Source organism: Micromys minutus (assembly GCF_963924665.1).
Source record: "Micromys minutus genome assembly, chromosome: 16".
NCBI classification, from domain to species: Eukaryota; Metazoa; Chordata; class Mammalia; order Rodentia; family Muridae; genus Micromys; species Micromys minutus.
The window spans coordinates 16,581,397-16,600,272 of record NC_137985.1 but is presented as its reverse complement, the minus strand read 5'-3'; the positions used below and the strand labels follow the sequence as shown (position 1 = coordinate 16,600,272).

The 18,876-nt window shown below is 41.8% G+C and overlaps 1 protein-coding gene across 4 annotated transcripts in view; it reads left to right on the top strand.

Moving 5' to 3' along the window:
* The window catches only part of LOC308430744 (uncharacterized protein), a 25,237-nt gene extending 10,985 nt beyond the window's left edge, over window positions 1-14,252 (top strand). For 2 of the 4 annotated variants that reach the window (XM_080930023.1, XM_080930022.1), the window contains exons 3-9: window positions 3,617-3,783; window positions 4,865-5,019; window positions 5,685-5,773; window positions 6,557-6,683; window positions 7,533-7,613; window positions 8,574-8,653; window positions 9,045-14,252. In XM_080930023.1, the coding sequence (XP_080786149.1) occupies window positions 4,995-5,019; window positions 5,685-5,773; window positions 6,557-6,683; window positions 7,533-7,613; window positions 8,574-8,653; window positions 9,045-10,457 (1,815 nt within the window). In that variant the 5' untranslated portion in view covers window positions 3,617-3,783; window positions 4,865-4,994 and the 3' untranslated portion in view covers window positions 10,458-14,252. Of the gene's footprint in view, window positions 1-3,616; window positions 3,784-4,791; window positions 5,020-5,684; window positions 5,774-6,556; window positions 6,684-7,532; window positions 7,614-8,573; window positions 8,654-9,044 lie in introns of those variants that run through there. The other 2 variants (XM_080930025.1, XM_080930024.1) reach the window with 2 other exon arrangements.
* Window positions 14,253-18,876: the final 4,624 nt, after the last annotated feature.

The window sequence follows — 18,876 nt, the reverse complement described above, 5'->3', positions numbered from 1 at the left end:
ATTAATGTAAATCTCTTTAACAGCCTCAGGTAGAAGGGCAAAATGTTCTTTACCAAAATACCATAAAAACAGTCTTTAGTTCACATACTGAAATTCTTCTCCACTGAAACCTCTTGGGCAGGTCTGCACAGTTCAAATCACTGTCAGCCACAGTCTTCTATATCCCTACTAGGATGGCCCATTAAGCCCCACTTAAAGCATTCCACTGCTTTCCAAACCCAGCATCCCAAATCCACATTCTTCCAAACAAAAGCATGGTGAGGCCTATCACAGCAATATCCAGTCCCTGGTACCAACTTCTTAGGGTTTTACTGCTGTGAATAGACACCATGACCAAGGCAACTCTTACAAGAACATTTAATTGGGGCTGGCTTACAGGTTCAGAGGTTCAGTCCAGTAGCATCAAGGCAAGAACATGGCAGCATCCATGTGTAGTCTTGATGCAGGAGGAGCTGAGATTCTGCATCTTCATCTAAAGCCTGCTAGCAGAATACTGGCTTCCAGGCAGCTAGGGTGAGTCTTAAAGCCCACACCCATAGTGACACACCCACTCCAACAAGGCCACACCTCTTAATAGTGCCACTCTCTGGGCCAAGTACGTACAAACCATCATAGCTCCTCACCTGCCAGTCTAGTCTAAACAGAAACACCAGAGTTCAGTAAGAGATACTGTCTCAAAAAATAAAAGCCATGGAGAAAGATACCAAACCTGTATTTCTGGCTTCCATATATGCCTGCAGAGGTGAGTTCAAACCACACACACAAGTAAATAAAGGCCCATTTATTTATTCTGCATATGTGCAGTTAGGCATGTTCATGCCGTGCCATGATACACTGAGTCCAGAGGACAGTTGAGAGATCTAGGAGTGGAACTCAGGTTAGACTTGATGGCAACCACAAAACACTCAGTTGGAAAGCTGAGACTGGAGAGTTGTAATTTTGAGACCAGTTTGGACTATGAAGTAAGACAGTGTCTCAAGCTCTATCTCCACCTAGGCTGAAAAGGAAACAATTAACTGCTGTTGCAAGCAGCAAAAGCAACACTTGTTTGGTCTTTCAAGGCAGGTGCCATAGTTGGCACTGTATTGCAGTCACCCACAGATAACAATATGAGTCATGTGATTTTACTGGATATCTTTCCCACTGTAAGGAACACTGTTACTTCCTGTATTTGAGAGGTCCCAGCATGGATTAGCAAGGGACCAGAAGGACAAGATTCTAGGGATAATTGTAGCTGCATAGGAATTTTGTGTGGGTGTGTTTCGTTGGTGGGTAGGGATTTTGTGTGGGTGTGTTAGGTTGGTGGGTAGGGATTTTGTGTGGGTGTTTTAGGTTGGTGGGTAGGGATTTTGTGTGGGTGTGTTAGGTTGGTGGGTAGGGATTTTGTGTGGGTGTTTTAGGTTGGTGGGTAGGGATTTTGTGTGGGTGTTTTAGGTTGGTGGGTAAGGATTTTGTGTGGGTGTGTTAGGTTGGTGGGTAGGGATTTTGTGTGGGTGTGTTAGGTTGGTGGGTAAGGATTTTGTGTGGGTGTGTTTGGTTGGTGGATCATGAGCTGTGGGACTTCCAGAGTTCATTGAGATGCCACTTTGTAGAGCACTCAATAGGCTGGTTTTCTAATGGACTTAGGAAATCTTAGCATTGTTTGTGGGGAGAGAGCAAATGCCACAGTGTCATGTGGAAGTCAGAGGACAATGTTCAGGAGTCACTTCTCTCGGCCTACCTCATGGGACCTGGGGATAGATAAGACTCAAGTCATCAGGCTTAGCAATAAGAACCTTTGACTGCCCAGCCATCTCTCTGGTCCTTATTTATGTGCAAGGTGGGGGAGGAAGGGAGGAGGGGAAGAGGGGAGGAGGGGAGGTTGGGTACTGGGAATTGAACCTAGGGTGTGACATGCTTGCTAGGCAAGAGCTCTCTCACTGAGCTACATCCTTAGTCACCCCCCCTCCTTTTTTTTCCTTTTTGTGACAGGAGCCTACAAACTTGCCCAGGCTGGTCTTGAAGTCATTCTGTAGCCTGAGCTGGTTTCGAATTTATCTGTTTGCTCCAGCCTCCCCAGTAGCTGGGATTATAGGTCTGGTGCTTTTAAAAGATAACATTGTTATTTAGCTGCTTTGAAGTCTTTTTGCTTCTGTCTTGAAAGTGTTGAGATTACAAAGCCTCCCTCATTATACCTGGCTTTCATGTTTCTCTTCTTCGTTTTTTTTTTTTTTTTGTTTTTTTTTTTTAAAGAGCCAGTCTTTAAACTATTTACTGCAAGATAACAATAAAAGGGGGGAAAAGGAAATTTGTTGAGGGAATGAAAACAAACTTGAAAATGAGAAAGTCAGTCATCTCTCTGGCATACAGCTTTAATGGTTGAGCGATTAACCTCTTGTGCTCAGAGTCCTCGGTTCTGTTCTCAGCATCACACAAAGGACTTTGATGGTACATGCTAATACTCAAAAGGTAGAGGCAGGATGGTGAGTTCAAGGCCAACAAAGTCTTCCTGTTGGGAGGGGATAAGGAGAAGAAAAAGACAAAAGAAAATTGATACTTTTTTTTAACACCTAATACTCATTATTTAAAAAGGTAACCCATACATAAGAGCCTGGCAGACTGTGACCTGTCCTTGGCCCTGTACCAGTGTGAAGAAGAAAGGGCATTTATGTGTGATCTAGTGTTGCCAGTCAACCCTAGTACTTACAAGTGCTCTGAGTGTGTGTGTGTGTAGTCCAGAGGTAAACGTTGGGTGTCTTCTGCAGTCACTCTTTCTTTACATTATTACCATTTTTTAAGTTTTAGTTTTATCGTTAGTTTTTGTCCACTATGTGTGGGTTCCCTGGGAGGCCAGAGAGGCCTTAGATTGCCTGGAGCTGGAGTTACAGGGGGCATGAGTGACTGGATGTGGATGCTGGGAATTGAACTCAGGTCCTCTCAAGGTCAAGTATTTTTAGTTGCTCAGCTGTCTGTATTCCTCATCCATCCTTATTTTTGAGAGAGGGTCTCTTGCTAAACCCAGAACTCTTATTTGTTGAGAATGGCCAGTGAGCCTTCCACACTGCCCAGATTTTCATGTGGGTCCTCATGTTTGCGTGACAAGCACTTCACTGACTGAACTATCTCCCCACAGGTTTGTTTGTTTGTTTTTTAATTTCTTTCTTTTCTAGGTTTTAGAGAAAATGTAAAGTTGTTTATCATCATCATCATTGTTTTTATATGAATGGGATTTTGCCTGCATGTGTGCGCACTACTTTTATGTCTGGTGTTCTCAGAGGGTGTTGGATCTTCTGGAACTGGAGTTACAGTCATTTGAACCTCCATGTGGGTGCTGGGAATTGAACCCAGGTTCTCCGGAAGAGCAGCCAGTGCCCTTAAGACCCTTAGCCATCTCTCCTGCCCTCAGCTCCTTTTTTTTTTTTTTTTTTAAATACATGTCCGTTCTTGTTCTAGTCTTTGGGTCAGAAGTGATGCAGCCAGTTCTCGATGTCACCATCTTGTCCCAAACCAGTATTCAGTTTTGTGCTTCCTGTGTGTGCGTATGCAGGACTCTCCTCACCTGGTTGATTTTTCCTTGTAGTACTTATGAAGTAATATTTCAGTTCTTTTATTTTGTTATGATTATATTTCCCCATAGGACTTCTAGATCTTTACAGAACAGGATATTTTCTGTGTCCTCCCCTGAACTGCTCATGCCTACCACAGGAATAGGACTTCCTAATAATTTGCTGAAAGAATTAAAGAATAAGCCAGACCTGAAATAAACCAGTACCTCCAGTACCTACAGTAAATGAAATAGAAGAGGTAAGATTGTTTGTAATAATGTTTTTATTTTAACCCATATATTGAAAAATATTTTAGTATATAACAAAAAATTCAGATGCTTACTTTCTTTCCAGACATGTTTGATTCATGTTTATAATACATGAGATGAGTAGTTTTAAAAGATTCAGAACCTGGGGTGTAGATTAGTGGTCAATCTAACTAAATGTATGTTTAGTTTGAGGTTCTGGGTACAATTCAGTCACACACACAGGGCAGGCAATTTAGCCCCATAGTATATATAGTTCTTGGCTTGTATACACAAAGCCCTGAATTCTATCCTCAACACCATATAAACCAGGCAGGAGGGAACACATCTGTAACCCTAGTAGTTATGAGATAGAAGCAGAGGATTAGAGGTTCAATGTCATCCTCAGGTACATGGTGAGTTCAAGGCTAGTATCACAGTATGAGATTCTGTCCTTAAAAGAAGAAAGAGAGAAAAGGAAACAAGTAGATTCGATAGATAAGCTATTCCAAACTTGTTTTTTGTTTTCTTTGTTTTTTAAAGACGGTTGTCTTTATGCAGTTGAGTCTTCCTGCCTTGGCCTCGTAAGTGCAGGTATTAGCAGTGTACCATCAGCCCTGTGCCAGGCATTCCTGAGAGTTTCAGATAATAGTCATGCTGATTTTAGAAAGTATTTCAGTGTTAGTTCTCATGAAGTTCATTCACGTATGAACTAGTGCCTCCTGAATAGTGCTGTGGAGGGTCCGTATCTTCTCGCCATGTTAGGGAGCAGTAGCAGTCATAGAAAATCAGGCTGATGGGCAAACTCAGCTTCAACAGTTCTCAGTTCATTTCCCACCTGGGTGACAGCAGACTGGTGACTAGTGCTGCCCGGATGTGGGCGATTCCGTGTGGGTGACGGTATCTCCCGTGGAGGACGGCCATGATAGCACGTGTACATACATACATGTAGAAGGGTAATTGGTATGTGTTCGGCTACTGTTAGCGAGTAGATGTTGTGGTGGGTCATAGATATTATCTGCAGAGAGTGAGCTCTACTGTGTGACGTTTGATGACTGACGTTCGATGTTGTTGATTACTGATTGATGTGAACAGGACTCCTTATAACCCTGTATTAAGAGGAATGGAGATTGCCTCTGTCCACTTAGATTCATAAGCTGTCCCGAAGTGATCTTGGCATCAGGGAAGGGAGTGTTCAGGCACATTTCACCATCAGCATCACGGGATGGCAGCCATTGATTTGTCCCAGGGTAAGTCCTTGTTGAAGCTCTTTTTCAGACTGTTTTAGGTCTCTCCTGCACAGCACAGTCCAGAGGGCAGGACTTTAGTAGTCTTGTCTGTTCATTTACAAAGAGCTGAAGTGGGCTGTATAATAGTGGTTTGTGATCTAAGGCCCCAGTGTGTATGCTTGCAGAAGAGATTTTGTATAATTGTCATGAGTTCTGTCGCCTGGGGCAATATAGAGTCATGTTTCTTTTTACATTTTATTTCATTTGTTATTGTATGTATATGTATTTGTATGAGTGAGGGTACATGTAGCAGTCAGAGGACTTTTGGGGGCGGGATGGAGGGTCAGCTCTCTCATTTCATGTGAGATCCTGGGATCAAATCCTGGGTGTCGAGTGTGAGCAGATGAACCATCTCACCAGCCCCAGCGTCAGTGTTTTTATACCTTAAGTTTCCTTATCTATAAAGGAGAACACTCTTTCTCAGTTGGCAGCACAGTCCCTAGCTAGCCCTCTGGCTCCAGGGGAGGCGTAAGTGCTGTGGCGTTTCTTGGTAGGAATATGTATTTATGTGGTTTGAGTGTACAGATGACAGGGGAATGTCACATTGTCATGGAGTGACTTCATGGTATGTGAAAGTGGGGATTAAGGCAGGTCTGGGATTTTATGCTGTCTTTCTTTCCTGTCAGGCCTTCTTTCCAGAGAGCCCATCTACGTCTACGAAGCAAACATAGAGGTAGAAGGGACGGTGGCTGACAACCAGGCGAATTGTTATCAGGTAAAGAGAGTGGATGTCATTCTACCAATTAGAACTTTTTCATCTGTGATCTAGATGCATTTCCTTCTAGAGTATAGAGTTTAGACAGACCCAGTCTCTAGGGCTTCTTAAAGGAAGTGCATTCTCACTAGGGGGCGGAGAGTATCTTGTTGAATTTCCCCGGGGAACAGAGTCTTGAAAATTTTAGCATTTCTGTCATTGCTTATTAACGGGTTTGCTTGACTGGGGATTGAGCCAAGGCCTTTTTATCCATGCTAGGGACATGCTTTACTACTGAGCTCTATCCCTAACTTCACTAATTGATCTTTGTTTGAGATAGTCTGGCTATAGAGCCTAACCTTGAACTCGCTGTATAGCCCTGGCTAGTCTCAGCCTCCCTCTCCAGTGTTGGGGATTACAGACATGGGCCCCCACTAAATAATCTTGAGCCTCATTTTTGTTTTGTTGAGTGCTCTGACAGATGGTAAGGCAGGTGAGAGCACTTTTTTCTCAGCAGATCTGTCAGATATCTATGGTTTGGTTAGGAATATGCTTCAGTGAGTAGGGCCAGAAGAGCTCCTACCTTGCTGTGCTGGTGGAGATCACACTTATAAAGTCATGCACCAGTAGAAGGTCAGCAGAGAGTGAGTGTGGAGAGAAAAGAGCGCCTGGGGCCATTGAACCCTGCATCTGCTTGAGGTGGATCTGAGAGCCATGTCTAAGGATTAGGTCCACCTTCCCGATTTCCCGTTGAGCATTAATAACACTGATTTGGCTCAAACCAGCATGTGTGTAATGGTTTAGGATTCAGTGACCTTCGATGATGTGGCTGTGGAGTTCACCCCGGATGAGTGGACTTTACTGGACCTGACTCAGAAAAACCTATACAGAGAGGTGATGCTGGAGAACTACGAGAACTTGACTTCAGTAGGTAAGGCTGCCAGCACTCCTCATTACCGTCTATGAAACATACATATTACATGCTTCTTAGTGTGTCATGTCAATCATGTTAATTGTGAATTTAGAGGAATGACATTAATTTGATAATATTTTCCCCATCCCTAATTCCTTCTTGATCCTCCCCAATGATGGACATTAAAACATATTTTTCAGCCAGTATTTTCTTTGGGAAACTCTGATTTTTTTGTTTCTTTTAATTTTTTCTTTATTATTTTTTAAATGTGTTCTATTCTCATAGTTCAGATAAGTCTTGAACAAAGATCTGCCTGCCTCTGCCTCCCAAGTGTTGGCATTAGATGTGTGTGCCACCTTTTCTCTTGTCTTCCCTTTGTTTCATTTTTCCTTCCTCTTCTGAACTTCTTCCCTCTTCCATCCCATCTTTCCTTTACCCCCACTGTGACCCTCTATTCGGAAACAGTCTTTCGTGTGTAGTCTACAAACTTGGAATTCTCTGGCTTCATGTAAATGCTTCATTAAAGCATTTCAAGTTTCTTAAATCACTGTTCTCAACACAGTAGACTTGTTTTTGTCAAGATTGTATGTGTGTTGTACTGGGCTGTGCATCCATTGTTGGATAGGAAAATGTTCTACCCCTGAGGTACAGCCCTTCTAGAAAGTGTACATTAACTTCCACTTGGCTTTCATGGAGTAGAGCAAACCAGTGCTTTCAGGACAGAGAAATGTTGCCTTTTCTGTGGTGCTAGAGACTGTACTGAGAGTCTTAGGTTAAGTTACATCCCTCCTTCCCTCCCTTCCCCATATTTGAGGCTGTCATCTCTCGTTGAGCCTGTTCCACTCATCTATGTTTCTGTATTCGCAGGATGTCAGTTCTTCGTTCCTAGTCTTACTCCCTGGCTAAAACAAGAAGAGTTAGAAGTGGCAGAAAGTGCTGTTCCTCAACGTGAGTATTCATGGGGAAATCTGTTTTGACCAGTTTGGTATTGTTTTGCAGCTGTAATCAAATTTTCTTACAATGTACTGGCCTCAAAAATTGAATCCATTTTTCTCCTTGAGATAATCTGCCATTTCACATAATGTTGTTTCTGTGTATCCAGGCATACCTAAGCTTATGTGTTCCCGTTCCTAAATTTAGTATTTCAGTGTTGCTTTTCTAAAGCTTTCTGACTTTCCTGTTGCCATAACTGTCACAGGATTAGTTTCTAGTTCATTATATAAAATGTTGTTTTTCTTCTTTTAATTATAGTTTTGTTGTTGTTGTTTTGGAGGTGCTGGGGATTGAACCAGGGCTCGAATCTGTGAGGCAACCATTCTAACTACTGAGCTGTCTTATTGCTAAGTTTGGAACAAAACAAAATTCTTAAATCTCTGCAGTACACAGTGCAGCACAGCACTCCTGTGGTCACAGAACAACTTCGGAGTCATAGTCTCTTTCTACCACATCATCACCAAGGCTTGAAGTCAGGTTGTCAAGTTCGGTGATGAGGTGGCCTCTACCTTCTATTTTGAGACCAGATCTCTCATGGAGGTCTGGGGTTTTCTCACCAAGCTAGGCTGGTTGTTGAGCAGTGAACCTCGGGGAGCCTGTGTGTCCCTGCCTCTCCAGTCCTTGTGATTTGCCAACTAGCTGTCTCCCTGCCACGTTCTCTTGTTTTTCTGTTAGTATAATTGAAACCATCTTAGAATTAGCCCGGGCTACTCTCTGCCTCTGCCTGTTATGTGTTACAATCACAGTTGTGCACCATTATGTCTGTCTGTCTTTATCTTACCATTAGTGGCTGAGCCAACTTTCAGCCCTCACTTTTATTTTCTTAATATGCATAATTTGAAAAAGACAAATGACCTTTAACTCTCATACATGCCATTCATTTTCTGAATATTTTACGTTTCTCTTTCTGTTAAGAATTGGAACTCCAGACTACAATTGATGGTTCAGAGCTTGAGAATTATTTTAGGATGCAAAGTTCCAGTGCAACAGAAATGGTAAGATCAGCAAGGACTTTCTATTTCATACTCAGAAAGGGGGTCCTTTGTAGTAACCATACAGAAGAGATATTTGAGATAAATAGTATGCATCAGAGAAGAACTGATGTTTCTGAAGAACTATCAGTAATGCTATGAATTGGGAGATTCTGCAAATATGTCATAAAGATTTTGTCCATTGCTTCCACAATATGTGTTTTCCACATATGCAATTAGATGTGGAAGTTTTAAGCAATTTTATGGAACCACGTTTTTAGTGCATATAATTAGTCATCAAGATTTTGGCAAAAGGATCTGTCATTCAGCTTAGAAAAACTAGAGATCAGAAAGTAATTGCATGGAAAAGAAACTGTAATGCTTGTTATGAACGTAAAACTGTTTTTGTGTTCAGGTGGGTGATTCATCCCTTCAAGAGCAGTCAGGAATCCACAACGAAGGGGATCTATGTGACTCTAAGCCATGTGGAAATGTGTTGGGTCAACAGTTATGCCTTAACACAGAGGTGAGCATGCCAGGTCAAGGATACAGTTCTGAGTGTAACTGGTATGGGAAAGACATTCTTTCTCTGCTCAAGGAAACCTCTACTGGACAGAATGTTTCTGAGCTGAACCAGTGCGGAAAACTCTTCGGTCTGACTCCAAACGTCATGTACCCGAGCACTAGCACAAACGAGAAGCCCTTTGAATGCACAGACTGTGAGACGGCCTTTTTTAATCAGTCTTACTTTCAGCCAGACATGAGGCCTCACAATGGAGGAGAACCCTATGACTGGAGTAAATATGGGAATGGTTTTATTCATCCTACAAGCCTTGCTATGCATCTACCAATTCTCAATGCAAGAAACCCCTACAAATTTGAGGAATGTGGAAAGGACTTTCAGTATTTTGCATGCCTTAATAATCCCATGGGAATGTGCACTGGAGAAAAATTCTGTGACTGCAAGGAATGTTGGAAAGCCTTCACGGTTTCCTCACACCTAACTCAATATGTATCAATTCATACTGAAGAAAAATCCAAAGTATGTAAGATATGTGGGAAGTCCTTTGCTAATTATTCTCGACTTTCTGCACATGTAAAAACTCATAATGAAGAAAAGCCCTTTGTATGTAAGGAGTGTGGAAAGGCCTTTAAAAATATGTCATACCTTAACGATCACGTTAGAATTCACACTGGAATAAAATCATACAAATGTATGGAATGCGGGAAAGCCTTCCTTCGGTGGTCAGGCCTCACTGAACACATAAGAGTTCACACTGGGGAAAAGCCTTACGAATGTAAGGAATGTGGAAAAACCTTTTCTAGATCTACTCAGCTTACTGAACACATAAGAACACACACTGGAATCAAACCTTATGAATGTAAGGAGTGTGGGAAGGCCTTCACTCAGTACTCAGGCCTTGCCACACATGTACGAATTCATAGTGGAGAAAAGCCCTTTGCATGTAAGGAATGTGGGAAGGCCTTTACCAGGACCTCTGGCCTGATTCATCATGTGAGAACTCACACAGGAGAGAAGCCTTTTGAATGTGTTCATTGTGGGAAAACCTTCATTACTTCCTCCCATCGCACTAAACATCTGAAAATTCACAGTGGCGAAAAGCCCTTTGTGTGTAATATATGTGGGAAAGCATTTATATATTCCACATCCCTTAACATTCACATGCGAACCCATACTGGAGAGAAGCCCTATATATGTAAGCAGTGTGGGAAAGCATTCGCTGTTTACTCACGACTAAGGAAACATAGCAGAGTTCACACTGAGGAGAAGCCCTATCAATGTGAGGGTGTGGGTGTTGCTATTTAGCCCATCTCTTGCCACCTTTAAATACTGACAGTGACACCAAAGATCATCAGATTAGTCTTAACTGCTATGTGTGGGTTATAGTGGCTCACACTGGCCTTAAGACACCATCCTAATTTTATGAAATAGGATATTTAGGTGCCCCCTCAAACTTTTCTTTTGGGTAGTGCTGAGGATTGACCTAGAATATCACACATGCTAGGCAAGTACTCAATCACCAAGCTACCTTTTCCAGTTACCCTGGAACCTTTTCATGGATATCTGAGTCTGAGCATCTGTGGGTCTTAAGTGAGGCCAGTATACAAGGTGGCTTCGTTCTGATGCTTGACTCTTTGTGATCATAACATTTCTAAATGCTATGAAATAAAACAGATTTGAGCCTTTTGTTGGTTAGTGGCTGCCACTGTGGCTTGTTAATGTGAAAATTCACCACAAGTGGACACAGGTAGATTGCGGAAAGACACTCCTAGGCAACTATGATCTCACTGATTCTGATGAGCACACCAAGAAAGAGTTCTTATCTGTTCTTAATAGCTAGTCTATTTACAGATGTTAACCCTGCGATCCTTTATAAAATTCAGAAAGTCCATTCTGTCCCATATTTGGATCCATTTTTGGATTGAAGTGACAGTAACTTGTCCATAGTCCTTGGTTTGGTTGAGACTGATCACCTGAGGATTGAACTGAGAGTCTAGTGGATGCTAGGCAAGGACTCTGCCACCAAGCCACACGCCTAGCTGGCGTAGTCCCCTTAGTACACATGTCTGCTATTGTAATGCGGATAGAAAGTTTTTTAAGGTACAGTTCTCTTTTGTTTAACAATTCCTTAGCTCCCGTGTCCTAATAGCACTCAGGAGGAACCAAGTTGTTCCTTTTGAACATTTTAGTTACAGATACGTTTCTGATTCTATCACTCTCAAGTTCTAACTTCCAGACAAAATGCTAGAATACAGGTCGGCTTGGTTCAAGATCACTACATACCACTGATTGGTTTTTTCTTCATGTTCTAATAACATGTTCCTTCTTCCTAACTAACGAGTCCTCACCAGAATAGCCTCTGCCTGCCCCTCAGTTTCAAGGCTACTTGCACGTGTCTCGGTGCTTCTTAGCTGCACTACCGCAGCACCGCACAACACTAGCCAGCGCTGGCAAAATGGCTCGGCGCGTAAAGCTGCTTGTGAGCAGGGACCCGCATAGTCAAAGCAGAGCACAGATCACTACACAATTAGCCTCTACTTCTGTGTGCATACCACACTTGCACACACATGTATACACCATAAATATAACATGATATAGCATAAACCAAGTTGCGTTAAAGTTCCCTTTAAAAGAAATGAAATTTTAGGTTAGCATAGTATTGGGTTTTATTATGTCATTTTCATATCTGTAGGCCACTGTACTTATCCTTAGCTTGCCACTTTTGGACAAAATTTTAGGGCTGCGGCTTTTGCTCAGTGGTGATAGTTCTTGCCTAGCATATGAATTTTTATCTCCAGCAGTGGACAGACTATATACAGCAGTTTATTTTCTCACACAAGAATAGCAGCATGGGAGCTAGTGAGATGGTTCAGAGGGCAAAGCTCTTGCCCTGCAAACATGAGGACCAGAGTTTGGTTTCTCAGAATCCATCTAAGTGCCAGGTGGCCATGGAGGCCACTGGAATCCCAGTGCTTGGGAAGTAAGATGGGAATCCTCAGGCGATTTGGGTAGTTAGGTTACTTAAATCCACGAGCTTTGGGTTCAGCAAGAGACCCTGCTTCAGTAAATAAAATGGAAAGTGATTTGGGAAACCTGTCATTACCGTCTGGATTCCACATGCCATGTGCACACCTGGAGACATGTACATGCACACACATGTAAACAATAGCATCTTTGGCTGCTGGAGTAGACTCTTCCAGGCATGCAGTCGCTTTCATATGACAAAGCCTGAAAATGAGGTTTTTTTATCCTCTTCTGATAAAAATCACAGCGTTGTGGGATGAGGTTTCCACTCATTGTCCTGGACTCTCAAATGCAATTCTAAAGACCCTATCTGAACAGTTATGCTGAGGTTTAGATGTAATATGAATTTGAGAGGGTCATAGATTCTTTTGGTTTCCCAGACAGGTAATCTCATATTTGTAGATAATGATGTTTTTTTTTTCTTTCTATTTTAGTTGTTTCCTTACATAAATTAGTATGATGTCCAGCACACTAGTGAAAGTAGTAAAAGCATATTTTTCTTTAGAATTATAATGAGGTATGCTCTCCATTATATTGATTTGCTTATTAGGATAGAGGTTTTTTGTTTAAATATCTGGATTTTGCATTATGGTTTCATAGTATTTCTTTATTTGTGAGGCAAAATTCCTCTTGGATTCATTAACTGTTTCCCTGTATCCTCTGATATGTCCAGACTCATTTGCTGGTAGCACTCAAGTACCTAGGATTTCACTGTCTGTAATAATACTGGAATGATTAAAAGGGCTCAAAATAAAGGTGTCATTTATTAATGATTATATATTAATTGTCTGATGTTAACTTTAAATTCTCAGATACATTCAACCTGGACATTAAGGTTCACTTTTGTTTTGTGTGAATACTGAGGATCAAACAAACCCAGATGAGGCATGCACTCTGCCACTGAGCTATACTGTTGAGCCCAGTGGACTTTTTACTACTTAATGTTGATTATACTTACACAAAGATTATCATACATACTCTGAGTAACATTGGCATGTAATCTTTCCTTATATGTAAGAAGAAATGGAGTAGGGATAAGAGTGCCTGTTTAGCAATACAAGACTGTGGTTTCAGTCCTCAGCACCACCAAAACAGCCAGATTTTTAATGAATTGGCTGGTTTTTAGCTGTAGATTAGAACAGTGTCATATACTGCAGTGAATGTATTCCTTGCCTTTCCTAAATTCTAAACCTGTTCAGTTATCCTGATCTAGAATAATGGATACTATTTTAGGTACCTGTTTTCTATTACCTTAAACTGTTCAGTATCTTTTGTTTTTAGGACACCTAAGACTTACAATATCATTAAAAATTTTGAGTATATTTTTCTAGGCATGCTTTCATTTTCACATATGAAATTTATTTTTTTTCTTGTATTCCTGATGTTTCCTGGTTGTGTAATTCATTTACTTTGGGTCTGCCTTGCATTCTGCAATGGTTTCTTGTATTTAAATTGAGTTAAGCTTCAATCAGTATTCTTTTGGAGAGTATTTGTCTCAAACTACAGCATGTTGCCTCATACTGTAATCTTAGGGATTGGGAAGCCAAGGCAGGAGGGTCACAGATTTAAGGGTAGCCCGAGCCTGGGCTACTTTGTGAGATACAAAATGAAATGAAAAATAAGACAAGACAAATGTACCCAAAGGAGGAGTTGGCCTGGTAAATAATTTGGGAGGGAAAAAAATGTCTTGAAATATTTAAACGTTCCAATGTAGTTTTTACTCTATTGACTCTGGCAAGTATTTACATGGCTATATATTTTAATTTTTTTTGTATCCTTGGTTAAAAAAAATTAGGGTGGGGTATGCTAGGATTCAAACTGAGGTCTTTACACATGCTAACCACTGACCTATAACCCAGGTGTAGATGTGTCTTTTATATATACTTTAGTTAGAGTTTTAAAACTCTGATTACTTGAAAAATCCTGATTAACAATTCTTTGAGACCATTCTGTATAATGCAGTTAGTAACAAAATTGGGTTTTTAGCAACTTTTTTCCTTCTGTATTTGTTGCATGTACCTTTTCTGTAATAATGTTTTCACTGAAATTTTACCCAGTGCTTGAATTTATGTACTCCATTTACTTTTTGTTGCTATTCTAAAACATTAAATCCAGTTTTAAAATAAAATGTTCTAATATCGTTTCTTTCTGAGTAGACCAAACAGTTTGCATACAGAGCGCTGTCGTTAATCTCCTGGGCACCACTGTTGTGGAGACCTAGAAGCAAGTTCACTAGTACACTGACATACAAGAAATTCCAAGTAGCAGAACTGGTCCTAGAGGATTTGCTGATAGATTTGCTTAGGATACTATGAATCATACAGAGTAGGGTTTAGCTGAAGGAGTGCTGTTCCCCAATACCCCAAAGATAAGTAGTGTGCAACTTGGGCCTTAGATAAATTCATGTTGCTAGGATGTAAATGCCTGTTCACTAGGATTGACCAACTATTAGTCTAGTCCCCAAAGAACATGTAGCTCAAGGGGCAGAGCGCAGCCACAGTGGACGTTAAGCCCTGGCCTGCCATAAAGTTCCCAGTTTTTTTTCTTAAAAAAATAAAAAAGCATAATCCAGCTGGGCAACATGACCTTGGGTCATATCTATTTGGAAAAAAAAAACCCAACACTGTGTGCTTAAATAATCCTGGCAATATTTTTGCTGTGTAAACCTTCCATCTGTCCAAGTGGCTAGACTTGTAGTCTCCTGTCTTTGTTTAAATTGGTCCAAGTTTAATCAGGGGCCGGGACCTAAAAGTTTTAAGGATGACTGTAAAATGTGTAACTCTAAGATGTATATAATTTAGTGAAATCTTATATTCGAGGTCTACTCCTGGGTGTCAGCCCCAGCTGGCCATGTGCTTTAGTAAAGAGCTTTTCCTTGGGCTCTAGTGTGCAGTAACTTTTTGCTGAGAAATCATATTGGCTTATTGTTTCTATAGCAACACAAGTCCCTGATTGAGCAAGTTCATGGCAGAGAGGGTAAATGGGTCTTTTGACAGACGAAGGCCATAAATTTAAGTTCATCAGGTGATTATAGCTCTTTGTCACAGTGACCAACGTGTCAGCAGAATTCAGTCCTGAAAGTTCAAGAGGCTTCTAATAACAGTACAGTTCTCAGCTACTCAACTGTTACCTTGTTGGCTCTTCATGTTATCAGGGGAGCATCAGTATCCAGGAACATAGAATCTGAGTGACTGGGCATTTTTCCTGTGACTTGAGATGACAAAAACCAAGATTTGAGCTTACTTTTTGCTTAGGGCATTCAATAGAACCAGGGACTTAGGAAAACAGTTGCTGGGAAAGATGCAGATACAAGGTTAGACAAGTTCAAGACTAACCCAGTAACTACTTCAGGATTCCCAGTCAGAAACTTCGAATTATTCCCATTGGCTCCTGAGCCTGGTGGAATGGGCTGAGGTAGGGTCAATCTGTTGGAGCCCCCTTTATGGTCACAACCTACCAGAAACAACTCCAACACCCCGAGAGAGGTCTAGATCATTACGGAAGCGAATTAAGGTGCTCTAGAAAGCAAGGGTTCTAAGAATGCAGCGGAGGCAGGCCAAAAAGTTTCTGCTGAGCTTCCTGTGGGCTGAGTATCCACAAGAAATTTTTGGTTTAAGGACTTATAGTCCTGGGCACCACCGATTACATTACTTCCTCTCCCACCCGCTGCCCGGCTCACAGCCTGGATTAATTCTGTCTTGTCCTCGAGAATACCGTTGGCCTCCTGCTAACACGGTGAAGCCATTACAGCGCCCCCGCCCTCACACTGCGGAGAAACTAGAAATCTGACTGCTAAGCCAAGGTGGACTCCCAGCCCTGGCTCTGCAGCAAAGGGAGCGCGAGCGGAAGTGACGTCACACCGCGACCGTCTCTTCCGGCTCTTATCTGCACTGAAGAGTTGCGGAGTTACCTGGCCTTTGTGAGTTCTGCGGTGCAAGGACTACGTGGAGGTTGAGGGGGAAGATAAAGATAGAGAGTGCTGAGCTCTGTTCCACTTGTCACGGCGTCTCCGGGCGCGGCCAAGTCTGAGTCCTCTCCGGTTGTCAGTCACCAGGCTGGGAAAGTGCCCAGAGGGCGGGTCCTGGCGGGCTGCATCAACAATGCTCCTGCTCTTCAAAAGCCGCCAAAGCAACTTCTGTGGAAAAAGCTGTTTTCTTTTTCTCCTCAGAAAGAAATGATTTTTTTTTTTTTTTTTTTTTTTGCCGGAGTAGTTGGAGTGACCCAGCGTCATAAACCTTGCGATTTCAGCACCTCTGGTGAGCACTTAGTGAAAGGTGGTTTTAGGAGAAGACCGTATTCCTTTTTTAAAAAATTAGAAACGAATGTCTGGGGTGAGAATTTAATTCACATTGTCAAACTGCATTTTATTTAGTGTGTGCGTGTTTTATTTTGACCAGATACAAAGACATTATTTCTTAATGACTTAGAATGTACGTTTTTCTTGAGTATAAACGTTGGTAGACCTCTATTCCATTCATAAAAACCTAGCGGGCAGGCCTTTGCTCACAGCACACAGGTGGCAAAAGGATTTCTATGAGTTCTTGGCTAGCCTGGTGTACGCAGTGAGTTCCAGGCCAACCAGTGCTACATGGTGAAATACTGTATTAAAAAGCAAACAAGTCAAAACCCAACAAACAATAGTAGCGAGTAATTTCCCACATCCGAAGTTCCTATGCCTGTGTTTGTTTCCTCATCCCTTTTATCTCCCTGTGCTGGTGATCAAATTCAGGGTCTCGTGCATGCTACATGTTTTTTCTTAGGTCTTAGACCTATTTATCACCAAACTGCTTGGAGCTCACAGAAGAAATTCTATTAAAACTCATAAAATTAACTATTAAGAAGATTGATAAATCAGTGTTCGGTCCCCAACAATCCCCCACATTTCTCTTTTTAAAAAAACTCTTTGATGTACTAGCATTTTTGATGGCCCAGTGTCTGCTGTGGTATGGTCACCTCCTGCTGCAGTCTGTCTCCTCTTTCCCCAGCAGGTAAATATATTGCATGGTGACTTGTCTGCTAAGATGTAAACTGAAAGTGTGACAAGGTGACACTAGTGATCTCAGGAGGTGGAGCAGTAGGAACCTGATTTCTTTCTTTTTAAGATTTATTTATGTGAGTACACTGTCACTGTCTTCAGACACACCAGAAGAGGGCATCAGATCCCATTACAGATGGTTGTGAGCCACCATGTGGTTGCGTGGATTTGAACTCAGGACCTCTTGGAAGAGCAGCCAGTGCTCTTAACCACTGAGCTGTCTCTCCAGGCCCAGAACATGATTTCTATGCCAGGATAGTTACCCAGTTTCAGGCCAGTTCAGTCTGCAGAGTTGTGCCCCTATCTCTGAATACATAGTAATAGATACAGCACTCGACTGTTAAATACTTGGTAATACTGTGGATGTGGGTATGCGGCTCAGCTGGTAGAGTGTTTACCTATTATGCACAGATCCCGAGGTTCAGTTCCTATTACCACATAAACTGAGTGCAGTAGCCCACGTGACTCATCCCAGCTCTCAGCCAATAGAAGCAGGAGGATTCTTCCTGAATCCTCCAAGGTAATCCTCCACATCGTAAGTTGTAGGCCAACCTGAACCACATACGGTCTTGTCTTTAAAAGAGAAAAAAGAAAGAAACAAAAGAAGGGGGCTGGAGAGACGACGGCTCAGTGGTTAAGAGCACTGACTGCTCTTCCAGAGGTCCTGAGTTCAATTCCCAGCAACCACATGGTGGCTCACAATGGGATCTGGTGCCCTCTTCTGGTCTGTCTGAAGATAGCTACGGTGTACTCATAAATAAAATACGATAAAATAAAAAATCTTTAAAAAAAGGAAGGAAATTAAGCACTGGCTGGGAATATAGCTCAGTAATAAAGCATTTGCCTGCCATGTATGAGGCCTCTGTTCAATTCCCAGCACCACAAAAATGAATAAATAAATATGATGCATGTGATACCTGATCTATAAACATTCAAAATTCTTCACATTGTTTAAAAACAAACAAAACAAAAAAACCCAGCAAGCTTCTGGGTCTTTGGAGGTATGTGATCCATTCAAGCTTTCTGTACTGTGCTGGGCTTGGTGACAGATACCTGCAGTCCCAGCAGCTGAGAGGCAGACGCAGGAGTATCAGTGCAAGTTTGAGTCGGGGTGTCATGTAGTTCAGGCTACTTGAAAGCTTAATATTGGTTTCAGCTGGCCTTGAACTTACACTCTTTCCACCATCTCCCAAGTTCTAGGTGAACAGACACAAATGTGGGTGCCACAATTTTGCAATGGCAGCACTAAAAATTTCAGAAGATTACATGGAAGATGATTTGTAGATGTTACATACTCGGGGTATATTTTATTACGATGGCATCCATTCGTTTTGTGGTCCTAATTTTGATGCTTCTGAAGGCTTTGCTTGTTTGCAGTGCTGGGGAACAGATCCATGGCCTTGAGTACGTGAGGCAAGCACTCTGCACCAAGCCAAAGCCGCAGTACTGTTTTGCAGATGTTTTTCCTTTGAAATAAAAAAGTAATTTGTAGTCTGATAGTTTGGCCAGTTCTTGTCATACCTATTCTTTTTTATATCCGTTAGTTACCTGCAGTGAAAACATGCCTCTGTGTTTTCTTAACTTTTAAATTTTATTGTTTTCGTAGTATATGTACCTGCGCTTGCCTGAGTGTTGGGTACATGTGGTTAGAAGACAACTCTTTCC